Raw genomic sequence first — 16,590 nt, 5'->3', positions numbered from 1 at the left:
CCCAGGACTGTTGTGCACTTAAGACTTGTTTGCAGGAAGAATGGGACAAAATGACACCTGACACATTTCATCACTTGTTGTCCTCAGTCCCTAAATGTCTTTTAAGTGTTGTGAAAAGGAACAGGAACATCACACCTTGGTAAATGCTTTACTGTCCCAACTTTTTTTGGAATGTGTTGCAGCATCAGAATTGAAGTGAGTGTTTATTTTGAGCAAAGAAAAAAACTGATGAGGTGTCGCATCAAATAATGGGCTGCTGTGTTGTTTTCAGTGTAATACAGGACACAGATGGTTTACACATCACTATTATCTATTTTAATATGAATTTTACATACCGTCCCAACTTTTTCTGATTGGGAGTTGCAAATAGTCAGAGATTATTAGCCACAGGAACTCTTCTCGGAACCCAAGAACCTGCTTCTAATCTTAGTTTACTGGCCACGGATTCTGCACAGTAATGGTTTCCAATGGGCAAACAGCTAACAGGGTTGAGTTTGTAGACAGTTTCTCACTAATCAATGACAAGCCTTAAGAACTGCACAATTTATATACAGTATTTATTCAGACAGCAAGAAAACACTGGTTGTAGCTATAGTCAAAAGCTGTACAACTAGAGATGAGAAGTTTGTTTAATGTTCTTAATGTGTAAATGGCAAAAATATTTTCCTGTAAAAACTAAAATAATAAAATCATGACATTAGAAAACATTGAACTGAATTTGATGCTACAGTAAATTTCAAACAAAGCCATATCCTTTGATTTTTAGTTCCAAATTTAGATTGAGTTTAAATCACTGGACTTCTTAATTCCTTAACATATGGTCAAAAAGGCCCATATTCAAATAAACATTGTAACCAAGGTCTATCCCATCATGAAGTAGTTTTAACATTTGAATTTCATTTTTAATATTAATTAAAAACACTTAAAATAATACTCTTGGATGATGTCCTGTGACCTAGTTCACTTCAAAGTAAAATATAAAAAATGTAATGCCTGAATTTTTCAACCCAACTGTGAATATACTCCAGTGCATCTTAATTCTTACAGGTCTGCTGAAATTATAAATTATATATATAAAAAAAAAAACCATATAGAGTATGTGGTGTTTTAAAAAGACATTTATGAGATTTATTGCTGAAGGATTTAATCACACGCTCTCAAAAAGGGTGTGACCCAGAAGTTTTTCAGTTGATCCTGACATATAATATTGCTATAAAACAGCAGAGCTAGGCCTTGTCAAGCTCTAAGAAAGATGTAGAAAAAATTATAAGATGATGGCAATAGGGGCTCTCTCTGTCACATCCCCACATCCACAAGCAGATCACTTACTGACTCAACAGTTATTCATGTAGACCATGTTTAAGCACTCATTCTTTGGTACTACACCTTAACAGAAACACGTTTTTATGTGCTGGAGGCAAACTGGTGGAGCATTAAAGAACAGCTTATTAAGGTGGGGTATTAAATGCACAAGTCTACTCTGGATTAAATACAGTAACAGTCCTGACAAAGAAGCCAAGTCAACGTTGTGCTTCTTGTTACTAAGCATGTAAAACTAGTGTTGTAGTTTGCGAAGTATAGCATTCTTCAATGTCTTGAGTAATCTGACAAAGGACAAAGTTGCCTTAGAGTTACAGTAAAAGAGTTCTTTCAGATGAGGTAGATGTAATGACTCAACGCTGCTTTGAAAATGACAAAGAACAAACAGTCTTTCCAGGTGACAGCATTAAGATTCAAGTTTTTTAAATGTAGAAAACTACACTGACAGTAAATTAGGGAGAAACAGCTATTACATTTAAGACACAAAAGGTGTGGTGAAAAAAGTATGAATCCAAACACATCAGATCTCAGAGAAGTCGTGGGTCAAGTGAGCTACTCTGCTGTAAAGTTGTTTAAAGTACCTCAAGTCTGAAAATGAGCTCTGTCCCTCTGCTCAACAGTGCGTAATCCACGCACAGCTGATCAGAGCTTTATCTGGGTGTAAAGTCAGCTGTTTGGGGTAGGATATGGCATTTCTCTAGCCACTATTTCTGCTACATTCCTTCATGTTATTCTACCCTCTTCTTGCTCCTCTCTTCACCTCTTGTCGCCACCCCCACTTTACATATACAAGACATGTACTGATAGATGAGAGCTGGGACCTCAGCAAGAGGCAGGTGCTGTGTTAAACTGTTGCCCTGCAGCTACAGAAAAAAAAAAACCAGAAGAAAAAAGGAATTTCAGATTAAACATAAACCCTACACAATACAAATAAGTCCCCCAAGGCACTAAACATTGAGCTGCATTCTAATGACACACCTCCACATGGGTAGAGCAAGAGGGGGGTAGGGTGAAGGTGGTTTTGCCCACAAAACAGACTTGGTAATAATGCTGGGGGCTGGGTGATTGGCAAGCCGCCATGGCATAGCGCTCTTAGCAACACGCCGATGCTGCCTGATTTGCTGCCGTGCCAATCACCACACCACGCTCCTGTTTTGTGCAGAGGAAAGTGGGTGGTGGGGGTGGGGCCATTACTCACCACTGCAAGAGAGCACTGGCCCCCTTGGGGGATAAACAGGGCAACATTGCTTAGCTCCTTGAACTAAATTTTTATTTGCTATTTTTTCCCCGCCCTGGCTGGACAACAACATTCCTATCCTGGGAGGAGAACATGCACATCATTTTTCAGTAGCAGAACTGACAAAGATATGTCCCTCCCTACAGGTCAAATAGAAGGGAGTTCATACACAGCATTGATTTCCTAACATCTAACACCACAAAGGATTTTCAGTGTTTTAGTTAACTGCACTATTATGTGTATGTCTGTTCTATGTTATCACAAAAAGCAAGCTCATAATCCAGTTTGGTCCCCGCTCCCTGACCAAAGATTTCACACCATCAAGCATGTGACTGTCTAAACGCACATTTTACATTCAACAGATAATCAGAGGGGCCACCCAGGTCAAGAATGACCCAGTCTAAACCAGATAATATCATCACCTTACAGACAACATGTCAGACAAAAGCTGATAATTCACTGGTTGTTGAGCTGCTCTGCACCACATTTCTACAACTGTCCTCGGGAAATTCCATTATTAATACAAAACAAAGTAGCTGGCAATTTTGCTATCATACAACTTATGAAAATTTACCACTGGAAGTCCCATAACTCAAGAGTGAAAGCCACAACAAAGTGCACAGAATAAAAACTGACATACAATAAAACCATAATATTTTTGGGAAATAATTTGAGCATTCCGTATGACTTTAGGGAACACGCTCTGTGTTTTGACATAATCTTTTTAATTATGTATATGCATTGGTCACACATCATAAAACTGACAGCTTTACTAGATGGTAACATAAATAAGTGACAAAAAGATCACTGCCTAAATCTACATTGATCAGCCACAACATTAAAACCACTGACAGGTGAAGGGAAAAACAGACTCTCTTTACGATGGCACCTGTCAAGTGGTGGGACATATTTGGCAGCAAATTAATAATTAGTTCTTCAAGCTGATTTGTTGAAAGCAGGAAAAACGGACAAGTCAAAGTCACTCAGATTCTTACACAAGGACCAAACTAGGGAACTAGGGAAGAGATGGCACCAGAAACACTATGGGAAGAAGACAAGCTGACAGAGGCAGTGTGTGGGTCCTTCAAATTTGGATGTGGATGTTACTTTGACATGTACCACCTACCTAAACATTGTTGCAGAGCAAGTACACCCCATCATGGCAACAGTATTCCCTCACCTCTAAAGTTCAGGGTGTTGTTGTGGCCTCCAAATTCACCAGATCTCAATACGATCAAGCATCTGTGGGTTGTGCTGAAAAACAAAGTCCAATCCATGGGGGCCCCACCTCAAAACTTACAGGATTAAAGGATCTGCTGCTCACGTCTAAGTAGCAAATACCAGAGGACACCTTCTCGTGTCTTGTGGAGCCCAACGGATCAGAGCTGTTTTGCAGTTACAAGGGAGACCTACACAACATTAGGTCTAATGTGGTTTTGAGTGCTTCTAATGTCGTGGCTGATCAGTGTATTTCTATAAACAAAATGATTACTCCTCAGTTTACACTGAGGGATAATAGTTTTAGGTTCCGTTCCTTAATATAGAAAACTATATGCTGAGGTAAACTGGGTCATGTGAACCTGAGGTTCATGCCATTTTGAATATTAGTCATTTTACTTATTTCCATGACTGTTCATGGTAAGTCTGAGTTAGGAGAAATTGCTAGCAAAAAACAAAAAAGAAAATGTAATGTTTTCCTCAAATAGCAAACCTACGTACTTACAGAAAGCATCTCATCCTGTTCATGCATGGTTATGCAGTCCATACTGATCTGAATGGTGTTTCCTGCAGACCCATCTGTTGGACCTTCTGTGAAGTTCAGCTCAATTGGCTGGACTGAGTGAATGGCAGATCTGCAAAACAACAGAGATGGGTAACACTGAAAAAACTGCAAGTTATTATTTATTTTTGTAGCACAACAAAACCAGTGTGCACCAGTTGTTTGTTTTTTTCAGTAGTATTCACGTACTGGTCCAGCATATCAAATAGTTGGTTGAATACATCTTGGCTGAAGAAGTCAGCTGTCTGTGACTGATTCTGGGACATAGTGGTGAGGAAAGAGCTCTCTCTCCAAGACAAACAGGATGAAGTGTCCCTGAGTCTGCAAGGAGACAGAATCAACAAGTATTATTTTCACTTTTTTTTTTTTTATGACCGTTCTCCAAATAAGCTATAAGGATGACATTTTAAAAGGGCACAACTATTTTGATAAGTAGTTTTTGCACTGTCAGCAAATATTCAACATAAATGCTGATGCACAGGGCTGTGATTTGGCCACCCAACCAGTGGAAGAAAACAGGAGGAGGAGTCCTGCTGGCAGTCATTCATGAGGAGCACTTCCATTGTGAAGAAGTCAGCCTGCATAATACTGAATATTTGTACTACACATAATGGTGATTATGCACCATTCAGACAGAGGCACTTTGACCTCCTACCCTGAAACATTACACCTGCTTCAGAGCTCAGCCTCTGCTGAAGTGGCACATGCTGCAGACTGAGGCACGCGGAATTCCCCCCACAGTCTATATCATAGCACAGCTACAACCTCTGGTATGTGTACAGCTGGATGGGCTTGGGGGGCATAATCTGAAGCTGGCACTATTTTAGGTTTTGGAATTCCCCTACACTGCCTGATGAATGATATTAATACCTAACTTACAAATACAGGCATATCTAATAAAGCAAATAATTTGACTTATGCAGGCAGAAGTCTCGAGTACAGAACTAACATCGAATTTTCAATTAAACATGAAAATGGGAATGTAGGGGCTGAAACCAGATAATTCAATTTGGGCCTGATTCAAATATAAAGATCAATTTAGAGGCTTTTTGCAGTAATAGCTCCATGTTTACCTTTTTGGCTACTTAGGCAGAGCAACCATTTACTACTACTGAGAAAAAAAAATGTTATAACTTGACATGGACACTTTCACATCATATTAACTATGTCACCCACTGTTGAATGTATTTAATTGTGATTATTAACATGAATCCCTACTGTATTTCTAACAGACCAAATACACTCAAACTCAAAGGCACCAATTTGAATCAAACCCCTAACAATGTATAATTACATTATCTTAATTAGGTCATGATGAGACATAGGAAATCAAATATATCAGCTAACTTCACTAACATCAATGAGAGAAGCCAGTGTCTGCAAGGAAAATTTTAGCTCACGTTAATTCAGTGAAAGCAACATGAAAGCCAAATATCTGCCAAGATGCATTTACGTTTTTTCTTTGTGTAATTTACAGAGATTAATTAAAGTTAAGTGCGTCTAGCTATATATTTTTATTGCTTTCTTTGTTATTGTTGTTTTTTTATTGTTCAGAATTTGGACCTTGAGTTTGCAATAAAGTTTCTATCTATCTAATAACTTTAGTTTTGTTAGCTAGCTAACGCATTAGAGCAAGAATTAGTCTAATTTCGTTACAATATGGATGCCTAGCAAAACTACGGTAATTTTAGCTCTGTTCTCTTCACCTTGGATTAATTTCTACCTTGACTTAGCATCTTTCTTGCACAATTACTATGAAGTATGTTGCTGCAGTATATTTAATCTGCAAATATTCTTGGAGACAAAAAAATGTAAAACTAGCATGTTACCCGCTACGTCGTAAAAGTAATTGAATTCTGTTTAGGTGGAAGTCCGTGCCCTAGTTAATTGTCACGGCAACCAGATTCTCGCGAGAATACAAGTAGAATCAAGCTGGCTTTTGGTTTTTGGCATTTGTCAAATCGATATACGATATTACAAAAGAGTTCCCATATATGAATATATATCCTTATAGCTACAATTGTGATACAGTTTATATGTTGCAACAACTTTATCAAACACAATCTCTCTTTGTTCTAGATAAGTGATACAGCTACTGAAAAACCATTTTAGGCATATTCCTTGACCTGAATTTTATTTAGACTTTTGCCCCAGTGGATTCTCTTTGAAATCGGATTCCTTCCTTCCTTCCTACCTGTCTACCTACCTACCTACACACACACACACACACACACACACACACACATACATATACATATACATATACATATACTGTACATATATATATGTATATATATATGTACAGTATATGTATATGTACAGTATATGTATATGTATATGTATATATATACCCATATATATGTGTGTGTGTGTGTGTGTGTGTGTGTGTGTGTGTGTGTACATATACTGCATAAAAAATAATTTTAAAAAAATCCCCCAATTGCCCCCCACTTCAGGATGGTCTTATATTCTTCCTTCAAGGACAGGTCCTCTACCAGAGGCCTGGGAGCTTGAGGGTCCTGTGCAGTATCTTAGCTGTTCCTAGCACTGCACTCTTCTGGACAGAGATCTCTGATGTTGTTCCTGGGATCCGTTGCAGCCACTCTCCCATGGGGGTCACAGCCCCCAATGTTCCTATTACTATGGGGACCACTTGTGCCTTAACCTTCCACATCTTTTCTAGCTCTTCTTTCAGCCCTTGGTATTTCTCGAACTTCTCGTGTTCCTTCTTCCTGATGTTGCTATTGCTTGGAATTGCTACATCTATCACTACAGCCCTCTTCTTCTGTTTGTCCACCACTACTATGTCCAGTTGGTTGATCATTACCAGTTTGTCAGTTTGTATCTTGAAGTCCCACAGGATCATAGCTTGGTCATTCTCAACCACCTTTGGAGGTGTATCCCATTTTGACTTTGGGCCTTCCAGCCTGTACTCAGCACAGATGTTTCTGTACACCACATGTGCCAAACTTAAGGCCCGCGGGCCACATCCGGCCTGGCATACAATTACCTCCGGCCCACGAGATCATTTTATACATCTTTTTTTAATGGCCCAGTGATATGAAGCGCTGAAAACACAAAAACTACAAATCCCATAATGCAGCACAACAGCTGCCTTACCGAACGATAGACTACCTGCGATTATTCCCGTGTCAATTACGTCAGATCAATCAAGCGTCTGTTGATGTATACAACCCTAATTTCAAGTCAAAGCTAGCCCCTAACAATGGCCAAGAGAAAAGTTGATTTGGAAAACAGAGCCTTTCAAAACCAGTGGGAGGCTTAGTATATGTTTACTGACATTGCTGGTAAACACGTGTGTCTTATTTGTGGAGCTAACGTGGCTGTAATTAAGGAATATAACCTAAGACGGCACTACGAGACAAAACATCAGGACAAGCTGAAAAACGTGAATGCAGAGCAGACGCTAGAGAAGGTAGAGGAGTTGGAGAGGAATCTGACATCACAGCAGACGTTTTCACCAAAGCGAAATCACACAGTGAAGCTGCTGTGAAAGCAAGTTTTATTGTGGCGGAGGAGAAAATCAGCCCGGACATTTAGCGAGGGAGAGTTTCTGAAGAGCTGCGTGATGAAAGTGTGTGACGTCTTGTGTCCAGATAAAAAGCAGGTGTTTGCAAATGTAAGCCTTAGCAGAAATACGGTTGCTGATTTTAAGGTCAAGTTTATTTATTTTGGAATAATGTTGTATCCTGAACATGGACCTGCTGGAGCTTAACAAATGATAAAATGCTAGTCACTGGAAAAAGACCATAACAATGTGGATGAAGAAAAAAATGAAAAAACTGAGAGGAAGATTACAGGTGGAACAGGTCCGGTGTCATCTGACCTCTGCTTGGTTAAACTCCATTTTGATTTTTACACAATATAATCATAAAGAGTGCTTCTCAGGTTCAGCATGTTTAGAAATGTAAGCCTATAAATCCATTTCAGTTTTACCTGAGTAAAGCTAATGTTTATTTCTATTTATGTCCTGCACTCTTGTATGTTGTAACTTATTTGATAGTGTTAAAAAAGCACTGTCAAAGAGCAAGACCATTTCACAAAAAGACACAGCATGTCCACTTTAGCCTGTTACTAAGTACATTTTTAGACTATATTTGAAATGATGACAGCAGCATAGAAACAGGACAGAGCTACTGTAAGTGAAAAGGGGAATACAAAAGGGGAAACTCATAAGTACAAAAACCTGACTTCATTATTGAACATCTTATGGTCACTTAGGGTTAGTTTTAGAAGTTAATTTTTAAAAATCTAATAATTTACCTTTTTCATAATATTAAGCAGATTTATATTATTGAAACACTATTCAAATAGATAGGTTTATCCCTGGTCTGGTAGTTTTGTCTGCTTTTGGGTGTCTGGTTTCTCAGAGAGTTTTTCAGTTAGCCTAGGGCAAAGGCTGTTCAGCGTCCACTTAAGGACAGTGCGGTGCCTCCAGACGAGACTGGGGCAGAGGTCAGCACTAAACCAGGATGGCCATTGTCTCTTGGCAGGTTGGGCACACCAACCGATGAAAATGCAATCAAAACAAACAGCCCAACCGATCAGGGCCCTTCTCCAGTGTCTTTATTAATCACTTGTTCAAAGGCCTGAGACCTCCTCCCTCTCATCTGTCAGCCACGGCTGGAAGAGGGACATGACTGCAAAACACCCCCAAGCCCCCGAAGTTTCTCTTCCTCTTATAAGTGAAACAGTCTGAAGTCAAATCCTTTGGGGCAAAAGGACAGACAAATTCCTTTGTTTTGGAATGCAAAGAAAACAGGAGAGGAGGAAAGAATAAGAGGGCCAAAAATACCTTTATACTTAAACTGAAAAAAGTCTAAAAACTATTTTAAAAAACACCATAAAAAGCTAATGCTACCAAATCTTGCCTTGTTCAAAAAATAAAAAAAGATGAAATTACCACTGGTAGGAGGTATTATTTGAAATCATAAATACAACCCCAAATTAGAAAAAGTTGGAACTGCATTTAAAATTAGAAATAGTTTATTTGTAAATCTGTCCTGTATTACATTCCAAAACAACACAGCAGCTAATTATTTGATGTGATACCTCATCAATTTTATTCTTTGTTCAAAATCACTTCATTCTGATTTGATGTTCCTGTTCCTTTTCACAACACTTAAAAGACATTTAGGGACTGAGGACAACAAGTGATGAAATGTGTCAGGTGTCATTTTGTCCCATTCATCCTGAAAACAAGTCTTAAGGTGCACAACAGTCCTGGTTCTTTGTTGATGCAATTTACATTTCAAAATGCGCCACACATTCTCTATTGAGGAACATTGTTTTGAAACATTTCAATAATTTCCTCACACATACATATGTTGTCAAACTGGCGGTCCTCGGCCCATCTTTGATCCTGAAGGGCTCAGCCTTTCCTGGATGCCACTTTTGGACCAAATCATGAGCACACATTACAACACAGTCGAAGCGCCCATTAACTGGCAACAAGGATTTGACTGTTGGCCACATACCTGGTTTGTGCTGGGCAGTGGCCCAGTCAATGTGTGCGCCCTTATATTATTAACATACCCAAAATTTACCTGGACACACCAGCTCGTGCAAAGTCAACAGACTGCTGCTTGGTAAAAAGGCAATGTGATGCGCATGTCATGAAAACTGTAACTCCGCAGGTAGGAAATTAGGAAACACAGACGCACTACCGGTCCTGCACGCCATGCATTCATTGAAAGATAGGGCTCATAGGCTCTGGACAATAATAAGTAATACAAACACAAGGTGCAAGAAACCACGCAACATCATTATTATTACATGAAGACACAGATGAAATATAGTAACTTTGAAAACATGATAATATTTATCATAACAAAGGACCCCGGTAAGATACATATGGCAATTACTGTTATACAGTACAAATGGAAGCTATAACATTATGAAATAATTTTTTAACTTATCATTTTGACAATATTAGAACTAATGCAGAGCTAGATAAATATATAGCAGTGAATTGATTTGATATTCACATTTATGCCATGCATTATTATTATTATTCCCCATTTCTTGGCACTTTTTTGAATTTCTCTTTCTTTCTGTTTGATGTTTTAATCCGTTTTATTTCATCATGGTGAGATGACTTTACTCTTTGTTTACTCTCAGCAGCATAATCCTGTTTAATCCTTTAATATAGTGTTTTTTTGTGTGTGTGATTTTACCTGTGCTGTTAGCTTAATTTTTCTATTTTGTAATCTCAAATACTGCTATCATTTTTTGATAGTTTTTCTATCATCACTTTAGTAGACTGATAGAAAACACATATGGGCTAAGATATGCAAAACACATTATTTTTGCTGTGATTGAATGAGATAATTAAATGGTAGTGCTGTCTTCTGTTATTCTAGATTATAGCCTCTGCGAAACATCTGACATCTTTTGAATTGAAATGTCAACATGTCATCTAGAGTAGGGATCAGAAGAAGACCAAGCAACCAACAGAGATGATGTGCAATCTGTCTGCATTTGAACCCTGATGGCCCTTTATGCATGCATTGTTGCCATAAGTATCCCACACTTATAAATATATCAGCACAGTGCAGCAGCTGAGGATTCAGGCAGACGCAACTGTTATCAGGTCTTTTTGGACCTTTAGACAGTATTAGTCTGAATGGCAATCCAGGTCAAACAAACATGCAGGAAGATCCTCACACTTCAGTAATTCAGATTATCTGGATTTGCTCTGTTCAGAATCCCATTTGTAAAGGGCAATAACACATGTAATTCTGTTATGTGTACCACTTGACAATACATGACATTTAAGATGTTTCAGGAGTTAATATAACTTTCAAAAAGTTGGAAAATCATCTGACCTCAGAAACATTTCACCCTGTGAGTCATCAGTTTACACAATATGTATGTACTTACCGATGAAAAGGAAACTCTGGGTAATACTGCACAGCTTTGTAAGGTGAATTCATGTTGTCATGCCAAACCTGACTTTGCTGAAATCTTCAAAATGATCAGCTTGTCATAGAGGCATTTGTATCAACAATTATGCATGACCTACAAGAATAAATAGAATTGATGAAAAAAATAAATAAATAAAAATAAATAAACAAATAGACCTGGATTAAAGTGCCGGATGGTACAGTGCAGAGTGGACAAAGTTTGAGAGATGTTTTGAATTTAGGTATGTTTTCTTAGCTACCCTACAAATAGGAGGGGCTTGTGCCAGCTCTTTGACCAATCCCCACCTTATGTTGTACAGGATATCACTCACTCTCAGTTGCTAGGATATAGATATCAAGCAACTACATTTGACTCTGCACCCTCCCCCATCACACACACGCACCACAAGCAAAAACCACATACAGTAAGCCACTGTCCTGAAAAGCTCAGCCCCTATGTGTCCATCTGGCCAGTTCTGATATTTCCACCCACATTCCCCAGTGGTTCTGTGGGTTGAGGGCATATCTGTTGTATCACGGTTGTCATTAAAAGGCCCTGGAGACTTCAGGCATGCTCAGTATTGCCATAAATACTCTCTGAATGACAGTGATTGTTGACTGTGTCAATTCAGCAAAAGCACAAACATTCACTGAGTGAGAAACCTCCCAAATGTTTGATTTTAAGGAAGTTAAACATACTCAGGCCAAGATCTCTGACCTCTAATGAAATTTAATTTTAGGGTACTGGATGACAGATAGCCATTAACAGAAAACAAAAAGTGACCCTCACATAAGCAGAAACCAAGCCCAAATATTGCAGTCTGAAAATCCTTTACTGTAGCCTATATAAACCCCTACCTAAAGTATTTAAGCACGCACAGACATTGTGCCACATCCTAGCACATACTTCTAATTCAATATCAGACTTTCCCTCTTCACTGAGTTGTATGGTACTGTAAACCTAGAGGCCTTGTGTGGTTTTTCAGAGATGAAGAGCAGATGAATCAGCATGCTATAATAAAAGGTAGGGTCACAGTGGGGGGACTGATAATAAATAGATGTGGTGTATCCAGGGAACACAAACCTCTAAGCTGCTCTCTTGTACTTCTAATAAAGATAGATACAGTCTCTGTCCTCTGACTGCCTGCTGTTCACCTATGTGCCAACCTGATGATGTGACACTGTGATCACACAGCTGTTATTCTAAATACATATTTCATGGAAATACAATTATTTGTTGCAAACAAGGTTTCACAAAAATTGTTATATAGTAATTAATTACTTAAATGAGTTTACTGTCAGACACAGATGTTCTTGATATTTTAAAAGTCAATAAGGAATAGAAGTGTCTTCACTTTTCCCTTTGTGAAAGAAATCTGAATGCATATTGTTGTGATGCAGTATTAGTCTACTAAACAAAACTAAGAATCTACAGCCATTATCAGCACTTTGAGGCTACACAGTGATGTTTTGAGCTAAACATTAAACCTGCAATAATTGATGTTTTCACAAGCTGTGAGCACAGCATATCATCAGCTGTTACAGTAAGTTGATGTAGCACAGTTTCTAGCCCAGTTACTTATTTACATATTCAACAATTACATGGAAACATTAGCTTTCATTTGAAGTGGATATTCACTCCCTTTTAGTTCTGTGTTTGGTCTTCTGAGGGACATATTCAGCTCTTTAGCTGCTAAGAGGTCCATTATAGTCACATGCTGCATAGTCGCTACCTGTGCCTCACTGTTGTTTGATGATGAGAAGAGAGTGTACAGTGGGTTTTTAGAGCTTTTTAGCTGAAAACAATGGCCAGCTGCAGCCAAACATGATGCAGTAAGAGCTGTGGGAGTGAATCAAAACAGAGAGGTTGTGGGTCGTGCAGCTAAATAGTAAGCTGTAGCTCAATGTAAAGCTTTGTAAAGCAAAAGGCAGCAGCAGATATTCTCAGTAAGAACAGCACGTTTCACATTGTCACATGTTTTCTTATTGTCATTCTTTTGTAAAAATATTGGTTGTAGCCTCATGCTAACATGCTCACAATGACAAGCCATGGTAATGTTGAGCAGGTATAATGTTCACTGTGGTGTCATGGTTTGGTAATGTGGACCCCAGTGCAGACATGAAATGACACTGTAATGAAACAACCTATGAAGGGATACAGGCAGTAGAGAACTACTACTCCAAAAGAATTAATAAATAGATAAATAAACATGACCTAAAGAAACTAGACAGGGGTGACAGGAAAACAGAGAAATTCAAGCTAGCTAACACAGACATGAGGAAAATGATATAAAACAACTCGATACAAGAACAAAAGAAAGCTCAGACCTGACAACAGTATATACTAAGACACTAGGTCACACACAGACAATGGGTGAAAGTTATCAGCATTAAATATTGGGCAAGGTAAAGCTGGGGCAGGTCAGGGTGCAAGTGGTAGGACGTATCTTCAAGATAAACGACCAAAACAGGAGGACTCTGGGGATCATGACAGTGGTCACCATCTAGTTTCAATAAATCAGTGTGATTCAGTTTAATAGTTCTCACTACTGTTGCCATCTTTGGATGAGATAAGTTCAGGAACAAACATGAGTAATATCTAAACAAGGTAACAGAGAATATTATCAAGGATTTGGACTTGCAGAAAGAATCATTGGTGCCAGCCTGCCCTCCATGGAGGACCTGTACACCATAAGATTTCTGCAGAGCCCTCACACCCTGGAGACAAACTGTTTGAACTCCACCCCTCTGGACGGTGCTACAGGTCACTGTACGCCAAGACAACCTGACAAAAGGACAGTTTCTTCCCCCATGCCAGAACAACAACACTCAGTGCAGTCCCTTGTAAATGTACTTTTGTATATATCAATCTGAAAAACTGCATCTAAACTGTGTGTATACGTATTTCTAAGTAGTTTAGTTTTAATTTCCTAATGCACACTCCTTTTTCTTGTTTGCACATTCTTTTTCTTTTGTTTTTCTCTCAGGCTTATCTTGTTTGTCTACTCATTGCCTTACAGACGAACACTGTACATACACATTGAGAGCCACTGTACCACAGTCAAATTCCTCATGTGTCCAACATGCCTTTCCAATAAAGCTGATTCTGATTAAGAATCTAGAGATGTGATATGATTACATACTGTACTTGTTTTGTTTAAAAAATAGTCCACCATCCATCAGTTTTCTTAAAAGAAAAGTTGATACACAGATATGGAAATAGACAAGCTGGATGTCAAATTCTGAAGAAGGCACCATTGCTGTTACCATGTCTACTGAACTGCTACAATTGCTACTCCACTATGCCTGTCAGACTTCTTCTAAGCACCTAATCCCCAAGGTCACAGCTGTAAATACCATTTGTTAGAAATCAGCTTGATCAGTTAAATAAAATTTCCCTGCTGAAAAAGGGAGATCAATCTGTACCCACATAAAACAACAGTAAAAAGTCACTTGTTAAAAGCTCAGGGTGATGATCATATTATTTATACAACCAATTCCCTCTAATAAACCTTTTACATGCACTGTAGCTTTGACCACCTCTCAATATAACAAGGGCAAACTGACCTCAAGATGTCATTAAATTTGATATTTATAACAACATCTGAAACCCTTACATCATCAATTACTCTAAAGCTTAGGTGTTAGGAAATAGTCACCAAACCCCTATTACTTCATTTGAAATGTATGTTGTGTTAATGAGTTTGCAGCTACGTCAGTGACATGTCTGGTACTGTCATCACTAGAAGTGCACATGTGTCTAATGTGGTTATTATTCTCATAAGGCTTTGATTAGAGAGCACTAAGCTTGCTTCAATCTGCATTTGTATCTGCAGTCAAAAACATAGATGGCAACCAGCCTGTATGACTGTATGCCCGAGAGCTCCATAATTCATTTTGATGTGTTCATATTGTTTTGAAAGAATTATGTGGACCCGTTCACACAGCCTTATTAATGTCAAGAGTTTACATACGAGATGCCAAAGAGCAGTTGGCGGAGCAGCTGATGAAGTAGCCTCAACGTATGCTGTATTATGGAGAGACGTATTATCAGTGTCAGTCACATACACCACACTGTGGCCAATCATGCCACACTGTGAGGGGGTTATGTGTGCATAGTTGTGTGTGTCAATGTGTATATTCCAGTTGGTGACTAATGCAGGGGAAATCCAGATGAGTCAAAACTACCAGTGTCCGGTGCAGTGTCTGAGAGGTGATAATTTACAGCCTATACACTAAACTGCCCAGCAACTTGGCATTGTTGATAACATCCCTATAGGGAAATCTCTATTTTATACGTTGGGGGAAGTTCAAGGGTGCCATGGAAGGATCAAGAACATGAATCCGACGCTCATATAAAATAATTTAAATGAATCAAAATCGTTTTTTTCTTTTACTTTTACTTTTTGTAGAAGCATATAAATTCGGTTCCTGGAGCATGGAATATTTTTACCCTCTTAAACCAGTTCTGCACTTTCATAACGAACAGCACTGAAGATAAATAGCTGTAAACTAGCATAAGCTTTCCCATGTGACCAGATTAACCTGTATTTCTATGTGTGTGAATCATCATTTATGATAATAATCAGACTCCCAGACAATTACTGATGCTTTCCCACGATATGATTCAACTCTTTTTTTGTTTCTTTTGTCACAGTGACTTTTACACCTGAGTTCAGGTTGTTGTCACACTGGGAAAAACAATCTTGCCTGCAGCAACAAAAGGCAGTGAGCCAAAGTTGAATAATCCATCCAGTATAACTACTTCAGTTAGAACCAGATTTATTTTTTATTTTTGCTATTTATACACTACATGAGTGTTATATATATGTTATATATATATATATAGTGCAAGTGTTGAATAAAAGAAAATGCAAAAATTTAAAAACAGATTTCAGAAAAGGCCAAGTGAAGTAACTGTGACTTGAAACGGCAAACTTATCTCTTCAGTCTACATTAAAGCAGCAATTCATTTTTAACTGCATGGAACATGAAAAAGCAAACAAGCAAAAACACAATACCATATTATAAAGTTGTTACAATGAACATCGCAAACAAACTTCACTAACAGTTGATATTTACACATGTAGCAAAGAGAGAGCAACATCAGCATTCATTTGCAGTTTTGTAAAGTGATATTTGCTCTCTCTTTGGCTCTGTGTGGTCTACACCTAGGCCTGAGGGAAGCGTCCCTAGATCCTTTACTGCTAAATGCTCCACTATGTTCCCTAGCCAGTTGCTATATCAGTCTGTCAATTGGATCAAGACAGGTAAGCGGTTTTCACATTACAACAGAAAAACAAGGGTCTTGCACCGTGTATGGGGCA

The 16,590-nt window shown here is 38.5% G+C and overlaps 1 protein-coding gene across 7 annotated transcripts in view; it reads right to left on the bottom strand.

The window, feature by feature from the left end:
- tp63 (tumor protein p63) overlaps positions 1 to 6,241 on the bottom strand; it is a 33,218-nt gene extending 26,977 nt beyond the window's left edge. For 2 of the 7 annotated variants that reach the window (XM_020609973.1, XM_020609978.1), the window contains exons 1-3: positions 6,044 to 6,222; positions 4,527 to 4,658; positions 4,281 to 4,410 (exon numbers count right to left, since the gene is read on the bottom strand). In XM_020609973.1, the coding sequence (XP_020465629.1) occupies positions 4,281 to 4,410; positions 4,527 to 4,603 (207 nt within the window). In that variant the 5' untranslated portion in view covers positions 4,604 to 4,658; positions 6,044 to 6,222. Of the gene's footprint in view, positions 1 to 3,737; positions 3,812 to 4,280; positions 4,411 to 4,526; positions 4,659 to 5,693; positions 6,020 to 6,043 lie in introns of those variants that run through there. The other 5 variants (XM_020609975.1, XM_020609980.1, XM_020609974.1 and 2 more) reach the window with 5 other exon arrangements.
- Positions 6,242 to 16,590: the final 10,349 nt, after the last annotated feature.

The sequence above is a fragment of the Monopterus albus genome, unplaced genomic scaffold (assembly GCF_001952655.1).
Source record: "Monopterus albus unplaced genomic scaffold, M_albus_1.0 scaffold103.1, whole genome shotgun sequence".
NCBI classification, from domain to species: domain Eukaryota; kingdom Metazoa; phylum Chordata; class Actinopteri; order Synbranchiformes; family Synbranchidae; genus Monopterus; species Monopterus albus.
The sequence above is the reverse complement of the archived record's forward strand: the minus strand, read 5'-3'. Positions and strand labels throughout refer to the sequence as shown.